The 22,256-nt window shown below is 45.3% G+C and overlaps 1 protein-coding gene across 4 annotated transcripts in view; it reads left to right on the top strand.

Moving 5' to 3' along the window:
- HTR1F (5-hydroxytryptamine receptor 1F) overlaps positions 1–15,630 on the top strand; it is a 26,582-nt gene extending 10,952 nt beyond the window's left edge. Inside the window, exons 2-3 of one of the 4 annotated variants that reach the window (XR_015051751.1) lie at positions 8,738–11,031; positions 15,206–15,630. Coding sequence is in view for 2 of the 4 variants with exons in the window: in XM_085857334.1 (XP_085713460.1) it covers positions 9,043–10,236 (1,194 nt within the window). In the remaining 2 variants the exon portion in view is untranslated. Of the gene's footprint in view, positions 1–8,737; positions 12,249–15,205 lie in introns of those variants that run through there. The other 3 variants (XR_015051752.1, XM_085857334.1, XM_085857335.1) reach the window with 3 other exon arrangements.
- Positions 15,631–22,256: the final 6,626 nt, after the last annotated feature.

A 22,256-nucleotide genomic window follows, 5' to 3' on the forward strand; every position in this document is an offset into this window, starting at 1 on the left:
ATATATATATATATATATATATATATATATATATATATATATATATATATATATATATATATATATATATATATACATATATATATATATATATATTTATATATAAGAAGAAGAAGAGATATTTATATATAAGAAGAAGAAGAGATATTTATATATATATATATATATATATATAAATATATATATATATATATATATATATATATATATATATATATATATATATATATTGTTGCGGACCGGGCAGGGCCGGATTTATGGGTTGCGGGGCCCTGGGCCCTCGAAGTACGTGGGGCCCTCTCAGGGCCGCAGTCATTTTTCTTCATGTTTCCTTATAAGAGTATTCATATATAAATGCACCATGTAAAAACATGTATTTCAGAAACTACTAATAACAAAAGTGTATATACAAGAAACACCACTATGGATGAAAACAACGGAACAGAGAAAATAATCGCAAAACCAAAACGTGATGGTATCATCTCAAATCTCAATGTTGAAAGTTTTTTTTTTGTCGTTTTTGCAGATATGATTGCGTTATTGAACACTTTGTGGTAATTGCTACAATATATTTGCGAGATGTTAAAAACCTACAGAATCTTTTATCTTCTTTTACGCCTGCGCAGTACATAGCAAGCATAGATTCAGGGCGGGCGTGTAATTTTGCAAAAATGAAATTGAGATAGCCATAGCTTGCTGGGATTGGGAAAACCTCACTTTTTTCGTGTGACCTATTTCTGTGGTAGACCTTAAGATTGTGCTCTTATGATCAGTGAAAGAAAAAAAAGTAAGTTCAAAGATGTAAAATAAATGATAAACATAACCAAACAGATGCCAAATTAACAGGGATATTGAGTATTTGTTTCATGATTCACTGACCATTTACACAAACGAACAAGATTTTTTTCACAAACAAACAAAAGGGGGAAAATAGCAGAATTTCTTGTAATCTCTGCATTTGCACGGGGCCCCTGGGAGGCGCGGGGCCCCGGGCCGTGGCCCTGTGGGCCCTGCCCTAAATCCGGCCCTGGGGCCGGGGGGTCGGGTGAAAAGACTACTAGGTGGGGGAAGCAATGTCGATTCCCACCAGACTCCCCGAAATTGTAGGCCGTCACACACGGATAATTCTGTGAGGCGGCAGGTCATTTAATCGACCGTGGACGTCAATAACTCAACCGCATGACCTAGGGTCCTCCCGTCTATGGGTTAATCAGGTACCTAATTCATCACATGGTTTAATTACCGGGGAACACGCCCCCGGTACGCCTTGTCCGAACCGGATCACTCTAGCGGACCGGATCATTTTACCGGATCACTCTACCGGACCGGATCACTTTACCGGATCGGATGCAGCTGAGCGACACTGCCAAGGACGTACCGGCTAAAAGGAACGGATCGTTGGGAATAAAGTCCCAGCTGAGCTAGGATTCGGACCATGCTGGATCAATGAAAGAAACCACAAAGACGAGCTGGGAACATTCCTAATGATAATTATTTATTTACAAGCAGGCGAAGAAAGCAATGTGGCACAGTGAAGATTTATTGGGGTGTGTTGTGCAGAGATAGAAAGAAGCGTGTAGTGTGACAACAAACAGGCAACTTACAAAAGGGGACACAGATCGGACTTAACGCGAAAATAATAACAATAATAATGACAAGTCCGGAGATGGCGATGGTTCACGAGCAATGCACACGGTGCGCCTTTTTTATTTTTTGACCTTCGAGGGGACGCCACGGGCGAACTGGTGGGAATCGGGAAAAATGTAAATGATGAAAGTTGTAGTACTCAAAGAGCACTACTTGCATACCAACTTTCATTCGAAACAGTTGAAAACCCTAGGAGCTTGATGCCCAATTTATTGATATTTTTGACATTTTCTAAGTTCGTGACCTTGTGACTTTGACCTTGGGAAGAAAATGAAAAATCGAGCTCCGTGGGGCTATGCAGGTGCCACTGGGCTAACCAAATACCAAAACCCCTGCCAGATTCGACAAACCCCCTCGGAGAAGATGTAACTTGAAATCGGCTACCCCCTAAAAACACATGTTTTTTGGGCACAGCACGCCCATTCTCAGGAAAACACAACTCCATCATGATATAAACCTCCCACCCAAATTTTATCAGGATCGGATCAAAACCCACGGAGCTATGCTTGGGACAGACAGACAGACAGACAGACAGACAGACAGACAGACAGACACACACACCCATAACGAATATAGTGGTCACTTACTGACTCGTGAACCAATAACAATCTTCTACAGTCTTACTTAAGCAGACAGGCGCCGCCAGATTGAGACTATGATCTCGGTACCTGTGCGCCCGATATCATGACGTGCCACCAATACGTTTCGGGTGGGGAGGGGAGATGCTCTAGGATGCGGCACCCGACAGTGGGCGCGTTGCCTCTGGCCCAAGCCGCACGTGTGGAGACTGTGTTCGTGAAGGAGGAGCTTGAGTGGAGAAGGGGCGGAGTCCAGAGGGCGAGGGTGGAGTAGTAGACGGGATCAGGAAGGCGGATGGGGTTGACATGGTGTAGGCGGAGTCGAGGAGCAGGAGGCGGGTCGTGGCGGTGTCGACGTGGGTGGAGACGAGGAGGTGGAGTCAAGGAGCAGGAAAACACAGACAATCCGGGCCAGAGGGACTGCCCTGACCTTTATAGGGCCCGCAGCTCGGGGGGAGGGGCCATACTGAATTCAAACGTCATCACCCGAATTGGGTGCTCCGATTGGCCCCTACCCCTCACGTGGCCCGCCGGCTTGGGCCGGAAACTGCCTCACTTCGTTTCTCGCAAGGCCATCCCAAACAGTGGGAATATTGCGCTCCGAACCCACGAGATGACATGAATCGCCCCCACCGAAATTGGCATGCGAATCATCCTGCAGAAACTCCCGGGCGACTGGTCGAGGGTCCCGCATGCCCGCTCGGGCGTTCGACCAGCGTTGATCAACGCGCTCGTTCCGCACGCGCCAACGTGGCCCGCACTGTACATTCCCTGGCTCGATCGCAGCCTCACTGGCCGCAGAGACGAGAAGACGTTCACCATCCGTGGAGAATCCACCACTGCCAGCGAGGACCGAAGGTACATATTGTATTTCCTGGTATGTATGTATGTATATATATATATATATATATATATATATATATATATATATATATATATATATATATATATATATATATATATCTATATATTTATATATATATATATATATGTATATATGTATATATATATATATATATGTATATATATATATATATGTATGTATATATATGTATGTATATGTATATATATATATATATATATATATATATATATATATATATATATATATATATATATATATATATATATATATATGTGTGTGTGTCAACCAAAGAAGCACACTGACCCGATGACACAACGCTGATGTCCAATGCAGTGGAGAGGTGTCGAGGTGGTGTAGATGATGCAGAGAAGGAGGTTGTTAGGAGGATACAAGCTGTTGTACGCAGGAGGGGATGGGAGTAGTTATGGCATGGGAATAATAGTATCGGAAGAAATCAGCAAGCAGGTGGTCAGGGTTAAAGATGGGAAGGACGGAGAGTTCTGACATGGTTGGTGAGACAGAAAAAAAATGGTGTGTGCTCTGTCGATATATGGCCCAGCGATGGGAAGGACTGAGGCAAAAGAACAGGGCCCGGTTGCTCAAAGCATCGTTAAATTTAATGATCGATTAGGCTTAATCAATCATTAAATTCCTTAACGATAGATTAGCAAATGACAGGATTTAACAGTGTTGCTCAAAGGTTAAGAGGGATTTAATCAATCGTTAAAGTTTACGATAGGTTTAATCGATTGTGAGGCTAATGATAGGTTTAACTATGCTTTGAGCAACCGGGCCCAGGATTTCAGAGATGCACTGGAGAGCATGATGGGAATGGTTTAGCTGGAGGTGATGCTGTGCATTGCAGGAGACTTTAACGTGTGAGTAACAGAGCTGGATGAAGAGGAAATCGTTGTTAAATTTGGATGGCAAATGAGGAAAGGAGAGAGGATTACGAGCTGGTGCAGCTGGTGACTAGAAAATGGTGTAGCCATAGTTGGTTCATTGTTGCAGAAGCAGGATAGCCACAACATTACTTTCAGGAGTGGATAGCACAAAATGGAACTGGATTTGTTTGTAGCTAGGAAGCAACAGTTGTAGAGGATCAAGGACTATGTGGCGGTGGCCGGAGAGCATGTCACCACTGAGCACAAGCCAACGGTGTTTGTTGCACATGTGCAAAAAAGGAAGGAAGAAAGATAATAGCAGGGTTTGGAAGATGACAAAATGTGGGAAGTGCAGGGACAATGTCGCTGTGGAGTACAAGGAGAGGCTGAGCGCTGAGTATGAGGAATTAGTGAAGACAATGAGGGTTTGGAAGGGGGGGGTGGAGATTTAAGACGAATGTCCCATCCACCTGCATTTACTTTTATGACTATTTTCCAAGAGAATGCACTATTCCACCTGAGGAATCCATTTCAAATATCGTGCAGAATCACGATTTGTTCCAGAACCTTCTGTAACTGATACAGTTGCTGGTAAGAAATCAGGGTCAGGACAAGGAGTTGTGACAATTTGCTGCAATGAAAACTGACAAACTATCAATGTGCTTGTATGCTACTTTCATCCATCCTGTTCACACCATTAATATGTCAGCACATCTCCCAAATCACTATGACTTGGAATACGAGCAGAACCTTGTGATGGAAAGGTCTTTTGTTCACAGTCACTAGTTTGATCAGGCTGCTGCCATTATCATACAGCAATCAAATGTGTGAACATGCCTGACTGCCAGAACATTTCAGAACATAACACCTTATGAGTATGCAGCTTGGGTGTTTGGCAGTGTACTTGGCTGATCATATATGCTTAGCTGTTTGTTGGCTGTTCGTGTAATTTGCTGTTTGTATGGTTCATATGGTTTACTCTGTTTCTCTTTAATTTAAAATATTTTATGAGGTTTTCCAAAGTATGGGTGAAGCAACATAAATTATATATATATATATATATATATATATATATATATATATATATATATATATATATATATATATATATATATATATATATGTATATGTATATGTATATATATATATATATATATGTATATATATATATATATATATATATATATATGTATATATATATATATATATATATATATATATATACATATATATATATATATATATACATATACATATATATATATATATATATATATATATATATATATATATATATATATATATATATATATATATATATATGTATATATATATATATATATATATATATATATATATATATATATATATATATATATATATATATATATATATATATATATATATATATATATATATATATATATATATATATATATATATATATATATATATGTATGTATATATATATATATATATATATATATATATATATATATATATATATATATATATATATATATATATATATATATATATATATATATATATATATATATATATATATATATATATATATATATGTATATATATGTATATATATATATATATATGTATATATATGTATATATATATATATGTATATATATGTATATATATATATATATATATATATATATATATATATATATATATATATATGTATATATTGTTGCGGATTCGCGCCCGCCGGCGTGCGAACGGCCACATAACTCGAATCGCGGCACGTCGCCCACCGGACGGACAATCCCGTCGTGACCCTCTCGGACTAACGCCGGGAACTAGTCACGGGTGGGCCTTTCGGCCTCACCACGATCGTGCCAATCGGCCCCCCGCGTGGGATAGGGTTGCTCGCCAAATTCGACCTACCTAAGTACCCACACGGAGGGTAGACCGGGCGATCGCACCTCGCCGCAGGTCGACTTCGGACACGGGCCACTTTAAGCGACTCGTTCCGTACTATCGGGATAACCGAGCGGTGTTATCGTCAACCTGGACGGTTCGATTAATTATCGGGCGTTTTAGCCCACGACCAACCCTTTACGTGAAGTAAGATGGAGATTCAATAAAGGAAAAGACGAAGCGAAACGGGAAAAACAGTTCAACATAAAGCACATTTATTTCGCGATGGCACACGGATAGCACACATATACAATTATACACCAAAAGCAAATGTAAAAGAAGAAGAAACACACAATAATGCACAAAAAGCAAATGTAAAAGCAAAACACAATGCAGATCTACCACCGACTACCGAGCACACGGCAACACTTATACAGTTTTACTTCACAGATGGCGCCGACAACACATATACTCAAAGCAAGAGAAAAAGGGACCACTCTCCACGATGAGGGGGGCAGACGGGCCTGGGGCCGAGACTGCGTCGAGCCTACCCGTCTGGTGATGAGCCGCAAAATGGCGGTGGCGCCCCGACTCCGCGGGCCTCGCGGACAGTGTCTGGCAATGGGGTGGGAACAGGGCCCCCTTCTCGCACTATCTCAGCGCGGGGGGAAACAGGAGGGGGTTGTTGATGCTCGGGGGGGATGAGGATATCTCGCTGGCTCGGGTCCCGCGACGAGCGTCTCCACCGCAACCTCGGTCGCGTTACCGGCCTCCCCTCTCCGCAGCTCCCCGACTCTGACACGAGCGCCCTCTCGACTGCCTTCGCCGCCGCCACCTCTCCAACTCTCCACAGCTCCGTCCAACTGCTTTCTCCGACTCTTCTGACTCTTTCCAACTCCACCTCTTCCCAACGGCGAGCGAACGCGGCCCTTTATAGCCCCCGGGGCTTCGCTCCTTCACCTTCGACCCTTTACCTCTGGCTGGCTCCCCATTGGACAGAAGAAAAGTGGGCGTGAATGCTTTTTGATCCGCGAATCTGCATATAGCGATATTACTCCGACGCACCTGGAGGCGGGGCCAAATCGCCCCATGCTCGCTGATAGGACGGAACAGAAGTGGGCGTGAATAGTTTTTGATCCGATTTCTTCGGAAAGGCTGGTGTTTCTGCACCCGCTGCTCGGTGCGCGCCCTGCACGAGTCCAGTATCGGTGCCCACAAGCGGCGCGGGAATGACGGTGATGCGATGGTTGCGAGGGCGAGTTGTGACGGTAAAGGTCGTGGCTGTTGGCGTTGTTGTTGTTGTGAAGCGGCGTTGCGGTTGGTGGTTGTTGTGTGATGGCTGTTGAGACGTGGTTGGTGGTGGTAGTAATGGTAGTAATGGCGGCTGATCCAAAATAAAGATAGTAAAAGAAAAACGGCTATCTGGAAGGGTCGCAGCCCGAATGAATGACATTTATTCCCTCGAAACAACGGGTTTGGGCCTAACTACACATATACTTACAGAGATATCTCACCTAAGGGACCTGAATGGTGGTTTGCGAATTTCGTCAACCACAACAATATATATGTATATGTATGTATATGTATATATATGTGTATATATATATATATATATGTGTATATATATATATATATATGTATATGTATGTATATGTATATATATGTGTATATATATATATATATATGTGTATATATATATATATATATATATATGGTTTAAATTGTTCAACCTTGGCAAAAGACTGAAAATCTCAGTTACACAAACATTCACTATCAGCGTAATCCTCCTGTTCTCCACTGTTGACACACATAGCTTTCCATAAGAGATTAATGTATTTATAATGCTTTAATTTCGAAAACTAGAACAGACCTCAGGAGCTCATACATCCACCAGGCTGAACTGTTTACGTTTTGTAGCCCACTGATGGGTCGGATCTGCATCTGGACCTTAACCAAAATCAAATCAGCTTGTTCTTGTCACCTAACCAACTCATCTTCCGAGTTTTGACATAACTCATCCACAACTTTTTGAGATATTGTGCTATACATAGTTTTTGGCTCGATCATTCTCTCAATGGTGAAGAATCACTTTAAATTCTAGTATCCGGATCGGGATCGGGATCTTCACCAAAATCGAATCAATTTGTCCTTGTCACACACTGAAGCTGTCCACCAAGTTTCGTCCGAATCCGTCAACAACTTTTTGACATAGCCTCCTCTTAGATAAACAAAGAAACAGACAGACAGACAGGAGTGAAAACATAACCTCCGTTCACGTTTGGTGGCAGAGGCAATTAAAGGACCGCTATAGAACGGTTTTGTATCAAAGCTGGAGTTCTGTCGTCATTGATTCAGTTAAAGGTCTGAGAAAAACCTTCCCTCCCTCCCTCCCTCCCTTGTCCCTCCTCCAACCCCCTCCCACCACTCCCTTCCCTTCACTTCGGGTGACCAGAATGGGAGACATTTTAAAATAAACAGGATACCTATAGACAAATAGAATAGGTTGTAAATAACTTCTGCAACACAATTCTTTTGTCTAAGAATGATCCAAGTTGTCATCTCAAAATTATTGCAAAAGGAAGCAGTCACAACCACAAGATGCCAAAAGTTCAAGTGCTTTCTGTTTTTAGTCTTTCTACAAGAGTTGTCACCTCTTTTCTATGAGCCTCAACCTTGTATTAAACAAAAGACAAAGATATTTCAGTTTATTCTTCCACTTGTCAAAGAGGAAGACCAGGGTTAAACGTGACACTGATTTATCCCCTGTTTATCTCCTCTACACTTCAATCTTCCTTCTCTTGATTGTCATTTTTGTGCTTTGTCTCCCCGACCCTTTTTTCTCCCCCTTTCCTCCCCCATCCTGCTCCTGCTCTGTCATGGAGGAAGTCATGCTGTGACGTGCCAGAAGGAGGAACAGCAGTTCCAACAACAATGGCTGCCTTGGATACCGCCAGCTGCAGAGAAAGCGGGCGATTAATGAAAGAAAGGAAGATGTGCAAATAGAATGTCAGACAAAAAGACAGAGCTTAACCTCTTTAAGCATCGTATTTAGAAATTGACAGCGATAAGTTCATCAGGAAAGCAGGCGACATAAATCTTTGATTCACAAATCTTGGCAACCACCAAAAGAGCCTGCAAGTCAATTGCACCTCATCAGAATCTGACAGCAAACCCTCTGAAGGATCTGATGGAAAACTGTAGCTTTAACTCACACTGCTCGGATGGGACAGACACCAGTGAGGGTGTACAAGATGCGACCCCCGAGCCTGCGACGTCAATGATCGGCGTGTCTGTGGCGTTAGGAACTGTGGCTGTGTGTACAACGATTTTCAACTCTCTAGTCATTGCTGCAATTGTCGTGAACAGGAAGCTCCACCAGCCCGCTAACTATCTGATCTGCTCACTTGCTGTAACAGACTTCCTCGTGGCCATTCTAGTCATGCCTTTGGGAATTGTACACACAGTCTCAGGTGCTTGGGTACTGGGAGATGCCGCTTGTCAAGTATGGCTCAGTGTGGATGTTGCGTGTTGCACTTGCTCCATCTTGCACCTGTGTGCCATTGCGCTGGACAGGTATTGGGCGATAACGCGTGCCGTGCAATATGCACGTAAACGCACCCCGTGCCGCGCTGCGATCATGATTGCTGCCGTGTGGTCCATCTCAGCATTAATCTCCCTCCCACTAACACTGGGAATGACTGATGGTGGAGAGCAATGTGTCATTCGTCATTCGCATGTGCTCTACACTGTCTTCTCTACATGCGGGGCTTTCTACGTACCTCTTGCACTCATTTTGGTGCTCTACTGTCGTATTTATCGTGCAGCACGCCTCCACTTCCGCAACCGCGATTCATACATGTCGAGTCGCCACTCGAGTGTGATAAGCAACGGTGCAGGTCGGGAGGCACCTAACCCAACAGGGCCCGCAAGAACAATGGAGCCAAAAGCACCTGCAGCCATAGAGCAAGGAGCATCAAACAACAGTGGTGAGGCAACACCAGGTAAAAGCAAAACAGGGATAGTGGGCAGCACACGGTTTGGAAGGCTAGGACGAGGAAGCTCTGTTGAGGAGCAGGTCAGAACAGGACGAGTGTCAACACGTGGCATTGGGCAGACTAGGCCTCGGATATCCAGCACAAGAGAACGTAAAGCCGCCAAGACCTTAGGCCTAATCCTCGGTGCATTCATCCTCTGTTGGCTGCCATTCTTCATTAAAGAGTTGGTGGTGAATATTTGTGAAACCTGCAGCCCCCCACCAGCCGTTTCTGCTTTCCTCACTTGGCTGGGCTATGTGAACTCACTGATCAACCCACTCATCTACACCTCTTTCAATGACGATTTCCGCTCTGCATTCAAAAAGCTCTGGAGATGCAGGCAGTAGAAATATCTTCAAGAGTTCCACATTATTCCTTCCTTTCTCTTTCTGGCACTCACCTTTTAATGAAGCCAGCAAGCCAAGCTTCAAAAATGCGGGCGCAGATGCTGTTCCCATCTCAATGCTCATACAATCAATTCCACTGAACAAACTCTGTTTGTTTGTGCTATTTACTGGCTGAAAACCTTTTTTAGTTTTATGTTAACTGGATGTAACTCACTGAGCTGAGCACTGAAAACACTGCACCTAGTGTGTCCCTTTCGGGTGCCACCTTTTAAGCCATTTTCAAGTACGGGTGAATCGTCAATTAAGTGATCGAAAGGCGCAACACACCTTCCATCTGTCATTTGGTCAACGAAGACACCAAGAATGAGAGCTCCGAGAAGCTGGGTCATCTTCATCACCATCTTGTGGATAGTGTGCTGATGAATAATGTACCTTGGGGCTTGGAACTTGGAGTGAATGAATGAGAGCTGATGATGAGGAGGAGGAAGTTGATCTGATTGTGCAAGTGGAGAATTCAAAGGTGAGAAAGGATGAAGACTGATCAAGAATGCCGATGGGTTATTGGATAAGATTAATTTATTTGAGGAACATGAGTATTATTTAAGGGTAGCCATGTTAAGAAACATCTTCGGCGCCACCAACATGGCCATCCAGAGCAATGTGCCATCACGAGGCGTGTCGCAAACACTGGTCATGCACAAACCTATAATGGGATGAAGTACTGTACAGGTTTTATCTTCAACTGCAACCGGCTCCGGCACCTCTTCCTGGAGGCTTGGGATTCAAAGAGGGCAGGTAACTCTCTCATGGGACAGGCTGTTGATATACTTGAGGCTTAAGGCCTTTAATTGGTGGTTCTGTCCTTGGTGAGGGTGAAGACTGGAGGTCACGTGCGTGTGTTACCACAGATTCCACCCAGATTCATACGGTGGTATTATTGGAGGAATGAATGATCATTAGCCATTCAATCACCTGTTTTTATATGAGTCATGCTGGAGTCCATTTGTCTGAGGTCTTCATTTCTCTTATTTATTTTAATTTAAAATGAAACAATTTTATTCTATATTGGTATTTTTTTTGTTCCCTTTTTAATGTGAGTTTACATTAAAAAGTATATACATAAATATATATTTTTTTACATACATTCCATTGATTTAGTTCTTCCAGTGTATTCTCCCCCATTGTGATGCTTTTCATATGTACAGTATTTGTATGTTGTGTAATCTATATATTGTATTTCGTTTGTCTTTATTTTTTGCAAATTGTGTTTGACATACTTCACTCATCTTATACAGGGTTGCGCAGAAAAAAGTAAGCTATGATGGGTGTTCCACTGTTTTTTGTTTTTTAAAAAATAACCTGCAACAATGAGAAATAAAGTACAGAGGAGATAAATATTATAAAGATGTCGAGAAGTGCTACATACAAAAGCAAATTATTAATACAACTCATCACAGAAACAAGCAACCTATTCCAATAGTAAATTTAGTAACTGCCAAAAAAATATCCCAAACCCTAAGCAATAGTTTACTTATTTCTGGGCAACCGTGTGTGTGTGTGTGTGTGTGTGTGTGTGTGTGTGTGTGTGTGTGTGTGTGTGTGTGTGTGTGTGTGTGTGTGTGTGTGTGTGTGTGTGTGTGTGTGTGTGTGTGTGTGTATATATATACTATATATAGTTCATCTCATGGGTTTATGTGTTTTAGAACCCTCCTTCACTCCCACCTCCCTGTTCTTCCAATTTATCAGTCTAGAAATTGGTTCAATTCGCTTTAAACTTTTATCCTTTTATCATTCCTGTCATTTATTTTTGTTGTTTTTTGCTGTTTTAAGGTTTTGATGCCTAATGTGGGTCACGATGGTGCTTCTTGGTTTCTTGCCTCTTTATGCGCTATAATAGGTGGTGTTAGCCGATGGCGTCCGTCTGTTAAAGCTTCCCTTTCCTTTGATTGCATTTGAATATGTTATCTGCTCTTCAGTGGGAAGCACCCAATTAAAACAAACTTGCAGGATCACAGATTGCCATAATTTTGTGTTTTTATCAAAGCAAAGGTGGGCGAGTGTCGTCCTCTGTATTTTGTCACAACTGCTGTTCCCTTCTACAATTAATTCATTTGTTTATTTGTTGTTATTACACATTTTGGATTTTATCTTTATGAATTGATTGTGGCTATAAAAGGACTCGGATGCATGTTTACACGAGAAGGAGGAAGAGGGAGATGTTGGTGTCGATTTGTGTTGTGAGCCGAGAGGCATTCTGAATTATTTGCCTTCTCTGACTGAAGGAGTGTTCAGAAAGGAGATTAGTTAACGATACTGGGTCAGGATAACATTCAAAGGGAATTATAAGGTCTGATAGCGAATGAGGATTGGTGATTGAGAAGGTGATTCAGTTAGCATGGAGAGATGGTCATGAAGAAGGTGATTCAGCACGGAGGCGATAGTCAGGAAGAAGGTGATTCAGCACGGAGGCAATAGTGAGGAAGAAGGTGATTCAGCACGGAAGCGGTGATCATGGAGAAGGTGATTCAGCATGGAGGCAATGGTCATGGAGAAGGTGATTCAGTTGGCATGGAGAGATTGTCAGGAAGAAGATGATTCAGCACGGAGGCGATGATCATGGAGAAGGTGATTCATCACGGAGGCGATGGTCATGGACAAGGTGATTCAGTTGGCATGGAGAGATGGTCAGGAAGAAGATGATTCAGCACGGAGGCGATGATCATGGAGAAGGTGATTCAGCACGGAGGCGATGGTCATGGACAAGGTGATTCAGTTGGCATGGAGAGATGGTCAGGAAGAAGATGATTCAGCACGGAGGCGATGATCATGGAGAAGGTGATTCAGCACGGAGGCGATAGTCATGTAGAAGGTGATTCAGCACGGAGGCGATGGTCACGGAGAAGGTGATTCATCACGGAGGCGATGGTCATGTAGAAGGTGATTCATCACGGAGGCGATAGTCATGGAGGTGATTCAGTGAGCATGGAGAGATGGTCATGAAGAAGGTGATTTAGTTAACATGGAGAGATGATCAGGAAGAAGGTGATTCAGCACGGAGGCGATAGTCATGGAGAAGGTGATTCAGTTTGCATGGAGAGATGGTCAGGAAGAAGGTGATTCAGCACGGAGGCGATAGTCACGTAGAAGGTGATTCAGCACGGAGGCGATAGTCATGGAGAAGGTGATTCAGCATTTTAGCGATAATCATGGAGAAGGTGATTCAGTTCGCATGGAGAGATGGTCAGGAAGAAGGTGATTCAGCACGGAGGCGATAGTCATGGAGAAGGTGATTCAGCACGGAGGCGATACTCATGGAGAAGGTGATTCAGTTAGCATGGAGAGATGGTCAGGAAGAAGGTGATTCAGCACGGAGGCGATGATCATGGAGAAGGTGATTCAGCACGGAGGGGATGGTCATGGAGAAGGTGATTCATCACGGAGGCGATAGTCACGGAGAAGGTGAATCAGCACGGAGGGGATCGTCAGGGAGAAGGTGATTCATCACGGAGGCAATAGTCCTGGAGGTGATTCAGTGAGCATGGAGAGATGGTCATGAAGAAGGTGATTTAGTTAACATGGAGAGATAGTCAGGAAGAAGGTGATTCAGCACAGAGGCGATAGTCATGGAGAAGGTGATTCAGCATGGAAGCAATAGTCATGGAGAAGGTGATTCACATAGCATGGAGACATGGTCAGGAAGAAGGTGATTCAGCACGGAGGCGATAGTCATTGAGAAGGTGATTCAGTTAGCATGGGGAGATGGTCAGGATGAAGGTGATTCAGCACGGAGGCGATGGCCATGGAGAAGGTGATTCATCATAGAGGCGATAGTCATGGAGAAGGTGATTCAGCCAGCACGTAGGTGATGGTCATGGAGAAGGCGAATCTGCCAGTATGGAGGCAATGGTGGTGGGCAAGTTGATTCAGCCAGCATGGAGGTGATGGTCATGGTGAAGTTGATGCAGCCAGCACAGAGCTGATGGTCATGGAGAAGGCGATTCAGCCAGCACAGAGGTGATGGTCACGGAGAAGGCGATTCAGCCAGCACAGAGGTGATGCTCACAGAGAAGGCGATTCCACCAGCACGGAGGTGATGGTCATGGAGAAGTTGATGCCGCCAGCACAGAGGTGATGGTCATGGAGAAGTTGATGCAGCCAGCACAGAGGTGATGGTCACAGAGAAGGCGATTCAGCCAGCACGGAGGTGATGGTCATGGAGAAGTTGATGCAGCCAGCACAGAGGTGATGGTCATGGAGAAGGCGATTCAGCCAACATGAAGGCGATGGTCACAGAGAAGGCGATTCAGTCAGTATGGAGGCAATGGTGGTGGGCAAGTTGATTCAGCCAGCACGGAGGTGATGGTCATGGAGAAGTTTGTGCAGCCACCATGTAGGTGATGGTCATGGAGAAGGCGATTCAGCCAACATAAAGGCGATGGTCACAGAGAAGGTGATTCAGTCAGTATGGAGGCAATGGTGGTGGGCAAGTTGATTCAGCCAGCACAGAGGTGATGGTCACAGAGAAGGCGATTCAGCCAGGCAATGGTGATAGACATGTCTATTCAGCTGGCATGGAGGCGATGGTCATGGAGAAGGCCATTCAACCAGCATGGAGGCAATGGTGATGGACATGTCTATTCAGCGGACACGGAGGCGATAGTCAGTAAAAGACTATGTTCTTCAATTCAATGGGATGTATATGGAACATGTAATTACATGCAGCCGATGATTTAATTTTCAAGTCAACAAACCAATTTTATTGTGTTGTTGTGACACAGATGGGAAATTTTCAGTGATAATAAAGAACCGTTTTGGGTTAAGGACAAAGAAAAACAAGTAAAGCTATTTTTTACAAGAATACTGGTGCGATGGTGACTGGTTTGTTACAAAACATTGTTGCCATGACGATAATAGTACTGATGAAGTACATCTTTACACCGAAAAACGAATTTATTCCATTTCTTGACAGATCATTTCACCATCCCTGGGCCTTAGAGCTACAGTCGGCTTAACATCAACGACCCAGAAAATTGAACTTCTACCTCCACTGCCTGGAATTCCTCGGAGACAAACTTAAGAGACGGCTTGCCGATGCAGGTGTGCACTGGCGTACATAAAAGATGCAACAAAGTCGCAATGTTAAACCTCAGCGGAGTCTGCATGACTGGACCCCTGTGGAAGCACAGGCACGTGGGTGTTCCACACGTGGAGAATAATGCAAGAAGCAGCACTCAGTGGAGAGAGAAAGTTCAGTTAAAAAGAAGCAGAAAGACATGGACTGTGTTTTTTTTTTACGATAAATCCACCATTCCACCGCTCGTGTCATTCCGTCATGCAGTGTGCTGTGCCGTGCTTGCCCGTCGCCTTGCCCCAGACATTAAATAAAAAAACAAAATCGTTTGTGAGTCACGTTCGTTTGTTATGTGATATTGAAGATCCTCATGCAGCTTCGTACTTTAGAAGCTTTTCTATTCAACATTATCATCCAACGAAGAGGCAAACTCAGGCTGATTGTGGAGGGATTTCAATGGATAGAGTTCCAGTCACAGCTGATCCGATCTCTCGGCATCAATTATGAAATTGGGATTGCAAGTCTCTATGGCAACTGAGTCGCAGTACAGCAGAAGGTTCACCATTTGGAAGGGATTCTTAAAGGTGGAATAGTGCATTGTCTTGGAAAATAGTTATGGTGGATGGGGATATTTGCCTTAAATCTCTTTTGCAGCAACAAGATGACATCACTTTGGTTGTGATGCCACCATGATGAACCCAAAACTGATGGATAGGGATATTTGCCTTAAATCTCTTTTGCAGCAACAAGATGACATCACTTTGGTTGTGACGCCACCATGATGAACACAAAACTGAGAGGTCAGCCATGAATCTTACCAGAACTTCGAGCACTTCTGTATCCTGCTATATTAAATAAGGCAAGTGTGTGTGTGTGTGTGTGTGTGTGTGTGTGTGTGTGTGTGTGTGTGTGTGTGTGTGTGTGTGTGTGTGTGTGTGTGTGTGTGTGTGTGTGTGTGTCTGAAAATCATAGAAAAAAAAAACATGGCTGGGATGATCGCCAAATTTTGCACATGAGTTAGTACCCAGGGCATGCGCACAACCCCCTCCCCACCCACCCCCCCTCCTGCGAGGGTGAGGGGGGAGACAACTTGCCAATGCTTCCAAAGAGAGCGGTGTTTGTAGTTCCCTAAAATAATTCTGGAAAGTGGCTTAAAAACCTGCACTGTCTTGACAATCCTAATAAATCCTTTTTGTGGTTCTCTGTCTTCTCGCTTATCGTGAACATTCAAAAAACTCAGATATCACACAAAGTAATGCAAGACACTCCATTGTTGAGCGAATTGCATACCAACCAAATGCCAGCTCTGTCCCAATGGTGCTGGCTGCACAGAAGTTAATATGCATCATATCTGTCTATTCAATATAATGTATGGTATATCATTATAACTTTGAGGTCAGGTACGGGGCACCATAATTAGAGGACAATGGCTATCCCGAGTTGATTTTATACCAAACGTTACGTGACCACACAATCACACATGTATATCTTTCCGTATCATGGTGTGCATGCGAAGAAAGGAAATAACAGTGACTTCCATTGTTTTCTTATTCACGAGAAAAGAACCCGTCCTTAATTGGCATATTTTAGGATGACTCGATACTGCCCCCACCCTCACCGGGAGCAGTGCGATGCCATCTATAACTAGAAGGGCACTCGGTGGAGCGCATACCTCCACCACGTAACGCCTGATCCACCAGAACATATCGGACCCAACACAATTTTGAAATATCATGCTGTACAGTACTATATCGTTTTTGGCCTCATCTCACAATGGTGAAGAATCACTTTGAAAATTAAATAACTCTCGTTTCCAGATCCGGATTCTGATCTTCACCAAAATCGAATCAATTCGTCCTTGCGACACCTGTCCACCAAATTTCGTCCGAATCCGTCCACAACTTTTTGAGATAACGTGCTATATTTCATATTTATCCCTATCTCTCAATGGTGAAGAATCCCTTAAAAAATTATAGTCGTCGGATCTGGATTCGGATCATCAAAATCGAATCAATTAGTCATGGTCACACATCCAACCTGTCCACCAACTTTCATCCAAATCCGTCCACAACTTTTTGAGATACCCTGCACACAAACAGACAGATAAACAAACACGAAGAAGACGTCGTGCAGAGCCCGATAATTGCAAAATCCAAAAAAGAAGTTTGACCTCAAAAATAATTGGTGGTTGAATTGAGTGACCTGATATGCAAATTCTGTTCAAATTTCAAGTCAATGGGATGAAAATTGAGGATTTTAGAAATACCACCTTAGTTGTTGACATTGGGCCTATGTTGACCTTTTGGTCCATGTTGACCTCAAAAATAATTAGCTAGTTGAATTCAGTGAACTCAAATAGAAATCCTCTTCAAATTTCAAGTCAATCAGAGGAAAATTGAGGATTTTAGAAAACTTACCGAAGTTGTTGACCTTGGGCCAATGTTGACCGATTGACCTCAAACAATACGCTTCTTGCTTATGACAAACTCTACCATGTGGTGATGTTTCGTGAATATCGGTTGAAAACTGTGACCTGTAGGCAATAAACAGACAGACAGACAGACAAACAGACAGAATAACAAAATCGATCGACCAATATACTTGAAAAATCTTCGATTTTGCAAGTAACAAACAGACAGACAGACAGACAGACAAGAGTGAAAGCATAACCTCCTTCACCTTTGGTGACGGAGGTAATAATAAATGTCAGTGTGTGGCAATCAGTCAATGTGTGTATGTGTTTGTGTGTGTGTCTCTTCCATAACTCCAAAAACCATGAAACCTCGTGGCCCCAAGCATTGCATGCAAACTAAGGAAACTCCAAAGGAGTGCATGAATGAAAATTGGGTGTGTTTTGAAGACTATTTAGGGAGTGTTCATCACAAAAAAACAAAATCGGCCTTATGAAGATGTTGGCACGCCAACTTGCTCACCCTCTGTCAGCTCACTGGGGTCTTAAGCCGCCATTTTGTTGGGCCTGCTCAACAATGCCTTGACTTCGAACAGGTTTCTTAAGTCCACAATGGTTTCTTAACAATAAAGCAGTCAAATGTTTTTTTGTCTTCATTATAATCACTCACATCATCAAATGCCTGATCTTCATACCTATGAATTGCTGTATACATCGTTTTTGTCGGTGCTATAGTTTTCAAATCAGGAGATTGTCGCAATTTCATGCATTATATGATGTCATTTTCCACAATGGAGTGTCACGGACAAATTAAAGTCTTACGAAATATGATTTCAGCGTTGAGGAACGGATCTCGTGGACTAAATAAGTGTCAAAACCTGGAGAGAAATCTGAAAATTTAAAGAAATCAGTGGTCTGTGTGCTGTGTCACGTGATTGGGTTTTCGTATATCATGCCTCGCCCGCTAGGGGTGGCAGGAGTGTGCTTCTCGTCGCGCAATAAAGCGGAGTAGATGGTGGCCCGCGTGCTTCTTGCGTCCCACTGCACCTCGTACACTCTAGTTGGCTGACGAGGATGGTTGAATACGGACTTATGCCCGTTTTCGACGGGGACGACTTCGAATTGTTTTCGGAGCAATTGGAATGCTATTTCCACGCGAACGATGTGGTCGACGAGAGCAAGCAGAAGTCGATCTTGCTCGCTTCGCTTTCGCCGGAGCATTATCGGCTGTTGGGTGATTTAGTGGCACCGAACAGGCCCCGGGATGACGAGCTGTCGTTTCGGGACATTGTGGAGAAAATGAAAGCACACATGGCGCCGGAGAAGTCATTGCAGCTCGCTCGATTCCAGTTCGATCGCCTCTCGAAAGGGGCAGAGGAACGCGTCGCTGAGTTAGTGGCGCGGATTAAGCGTTCTTCCGTGGCCTGCAAGTTCACGGCGGGGGAGCGGCCAGCTCGGCTCAGAGATCGTTTTATTGCTGGTTTACGAGATGCGAAGATGGTTTCAGCAGTTTTACGGCTGAAGGATGAAGCCATTACATTCGACTCGGTGGTCAGCACGGCTACAGCGGTCGAGCAGACTCGCGGGGATGTTCGAGCCATCACCGGCCACGCGGGGTCGCGAGCACCCCGGGACGCGCGCACGACCTTCGATGCGGGTCGGACGTCGCCACGCGGCCGCGCGTGCGGCGGGGTGACCCCGCGGACATGCTTGGGATGTGGAGGTCGACACCTGCGCCGTGCATGCCCATGTAAAGACAACGTGTGTTTGAATTGTCACAAGGTGGGTCATTTGGCGCGTGTGTGCCGTGGGGCGCCGGCCACTGTTAAGGTCATGGACGGCGATGTGCGAGGCGACTCTGGGCGGAACCAGCGGCCGTTGTTGAGCCTGTTTTCAATTGGCCCGGCGACGACGCGCCCGATGACGGTGGAAGTCGAAGTGAACGAAACGCCGATCACGTTCCAGGTCGATACGGGAGCAGCGGTGTCGCTCATCGGCGAACAGACCGCGCTAGACTCAACGGCTTGAGGCTTATCAGGTCAAACCTCACGCTGTTCACGTACACCCGCAAGAAGATAATGCCAATCGGGATGGCAGACGTGTCTGTGCGGTACCAAGGCCAGGTCGCCGCGCTTCGGGTGTACGTCGTGCGGGGGAGCGGGCCGTCTCTCCTCGGCCGAGATTGGATGGCCCGCATCAGGCTAGACTGGGCCGCAGTTCACCTTGTGCAACCCGTGCCGAGCCAGTGGGAGGATCAGTTGGAGGAGATTCTTCAGAGATATCAAGGGTTGTTTAGCGACGACCTTGGGAAACTCAAGGGCATGGAGGCGAAACTCTTCTTGAAGGAGGGGGTGGTTCCTCGTTTTTGTAAACCACGTCCGGTGCCGTATGCCCTGCGGGACAAGGTCAAGGGTGAACTGGATAGGCTGGAGGCCTGTGGAGTGATCGAACGGGTGTCGTGCTCGGATTGGGCCACCCCCGTTGTCACGGTGCTGAAACGGAATGGAGACGTCCGATTGTGCGGGGACTTCAAATCCACGGTTAACCCGGGGCTCAGCGTGGAGCAATATCCATTGCCGTCAATCGATGAAATATATGCACGATTAGTGGGGAGTCAATACTTCACGAAGCTAGACCTGCGTGATGCATATTTTCACCTGCCGATGGATCCCGGGAGTAGCGAGCTTTTGACAATCAACACGTTTCGATATCGATAGAGTCCAGGACTCTATCGATATACCCGACTCTGTTTTGGGATTGCTTCGGCCCCAGCTTTGTGGCAGAAAGCCATAGATCAGGTTTGCATTGGCCTGCCCGCTCAGACCTACCTGGACGATGTGCTCATTGCGGGGAAAACGGCGGACGAGCATCTTGCGAACATTGCCCAAGTGCTGACAAAGCTAGAAGCGTGCGGCCTGCGCTTGAACAGGGACAAGTGCGCGTTCTTCAAGCAGCGCTTGGAATACCTCGGGCACATCATCACGCCGGAGGGGCTGTTGAAAGGTCCTCGGAAGGTGGAAGCGATTCAACACATGCCACCGCCTCGCGACAAGACGCAGCTGCGCTCGTTCATTGGTATGGCCCAGTATTACCAAAGGTTCGTGCGCGGGCTCAGCTCACAACTTGCGCCGTTAACACGGTTGCTCAAGAAGGACGAGCGCTGGGCTTGGGGGCCTGCACACCAGGCGTCGTTCGACCACGTCAAGCGGCTGCTCACAGAGGATACGGTCCTCGTGCACTACGAGCCTGCGCGTCCGCTCCTATTGGCATGCGACAGCTCTGCATATGGCATCGGGGCAGTGCTCTCCCACAGGATGAACGATGGTTCCGAGCGGCCTGTTTGTTTTGCATCCCGGACCCTGTCCACAGCAGAGCGCGGATATGCCCAGATTGAGCGTGAGGCTCTCAGCCTCGTCTGGGGTGTGTGGATGTTTCATCAATATCTGCTGGGGCGGCATTTCGCTTTGCAGACGGATCACAAACCGCTTCAATTCATCCTGAGACCCGAGCGCGGGGTGCCGGTGGTAGCAGCTGCGCGAATACAGTGGTGGTGTCTGTTTCTGGGTGCTTACGATTATGATATTCAGTTCCGAAGCACCCAGAAGCATGCTAACTGCGACGGGCTCTCACGCTTGCCGTGTGCGGAGGGTCCAGCTGCATCTGAGTTAAGCGACCGGGTCGATGTGTTCGCGCTGGGCCAGGTCCAAAGCGGGCCGGTCACAGCCAGGCAGGTCGCGGTGGAATCGGCTCGTGATCCGGTGCTTGCCCGTGTCGTCCAGGCGATTTCTACGGGGAATTGGAGCGATCTGCCTTCGACACCGGCGTTTCAACCTTTCACGTCACGCGCAGCGGAGCTGCCGTTGGTCCAACGGTGTGTAATGTGGGGAATGAGGACCATGATTCCACCGAAGTTCAGGCAGCGGTGTTTGGAAGAACTGCATGTCAGTCACCTTGGCATCGTGAAGACCAAGAGTCTTGCTCGTAGCCTGTTGTGGTGGCCGGGGTTGGACAAAGACATTGAGCAGTTGGTTAAGTGTTGCGCCACGTGCCAGACAGATGCTGATAACCCGCGTCGAGCTTCGGGTCTCTGGCCTGTGCCAGACCGAGCTTGGCAGAGGGTCCATGTAGATTTTGCAGGACCGGTTAATGGCAAAATGTTTTTGATTGTGATTGATGCATTCTCTAAATGGCCGGAGGTTGTAGTAATGCAGCATACATCAGCAAACATTACAGTTGAGAAACTGCGGACGGTCTTTGCTAATAAAGGGTTGCCGGAGATCCTGGTCTCTGATAATGGTCCGCAGTTCATCGCGGGTGTATTTGATGAGTTTATGCGCCAGAATGGTATTCGGCACCTAAGGTCCGCACCGTATCACCCTGAGACGAATGGCCAAGCTGAGTCGTTTGTCAAGATGTTGAAGCGGGCTTTGCGCAGGGGGGGGTGTTGCACCTGTGCAGACGGTGGTCGATGTCTTTTCACTCCATTACAGGAACGCAGTTCATCCTGTCACGGGTGATTTGCCTGCCATTCGTCTCTAT

This window comes from Eptatretus burgeri, chromosome 15 (genome assembly GCF_056783735.1).
Source record: "Eptatretus burgeri isolate ZD-2024b chromosome 15, Ebu_testis_v1, whole genome shotgun sequence".
Classification (NCBI taxonomy): Eukaryota; Metazoa; Chordata; class Myxini; order Myxiniformes; family Myxinidae; genus Eptatretus; species Eptatretus burgeri.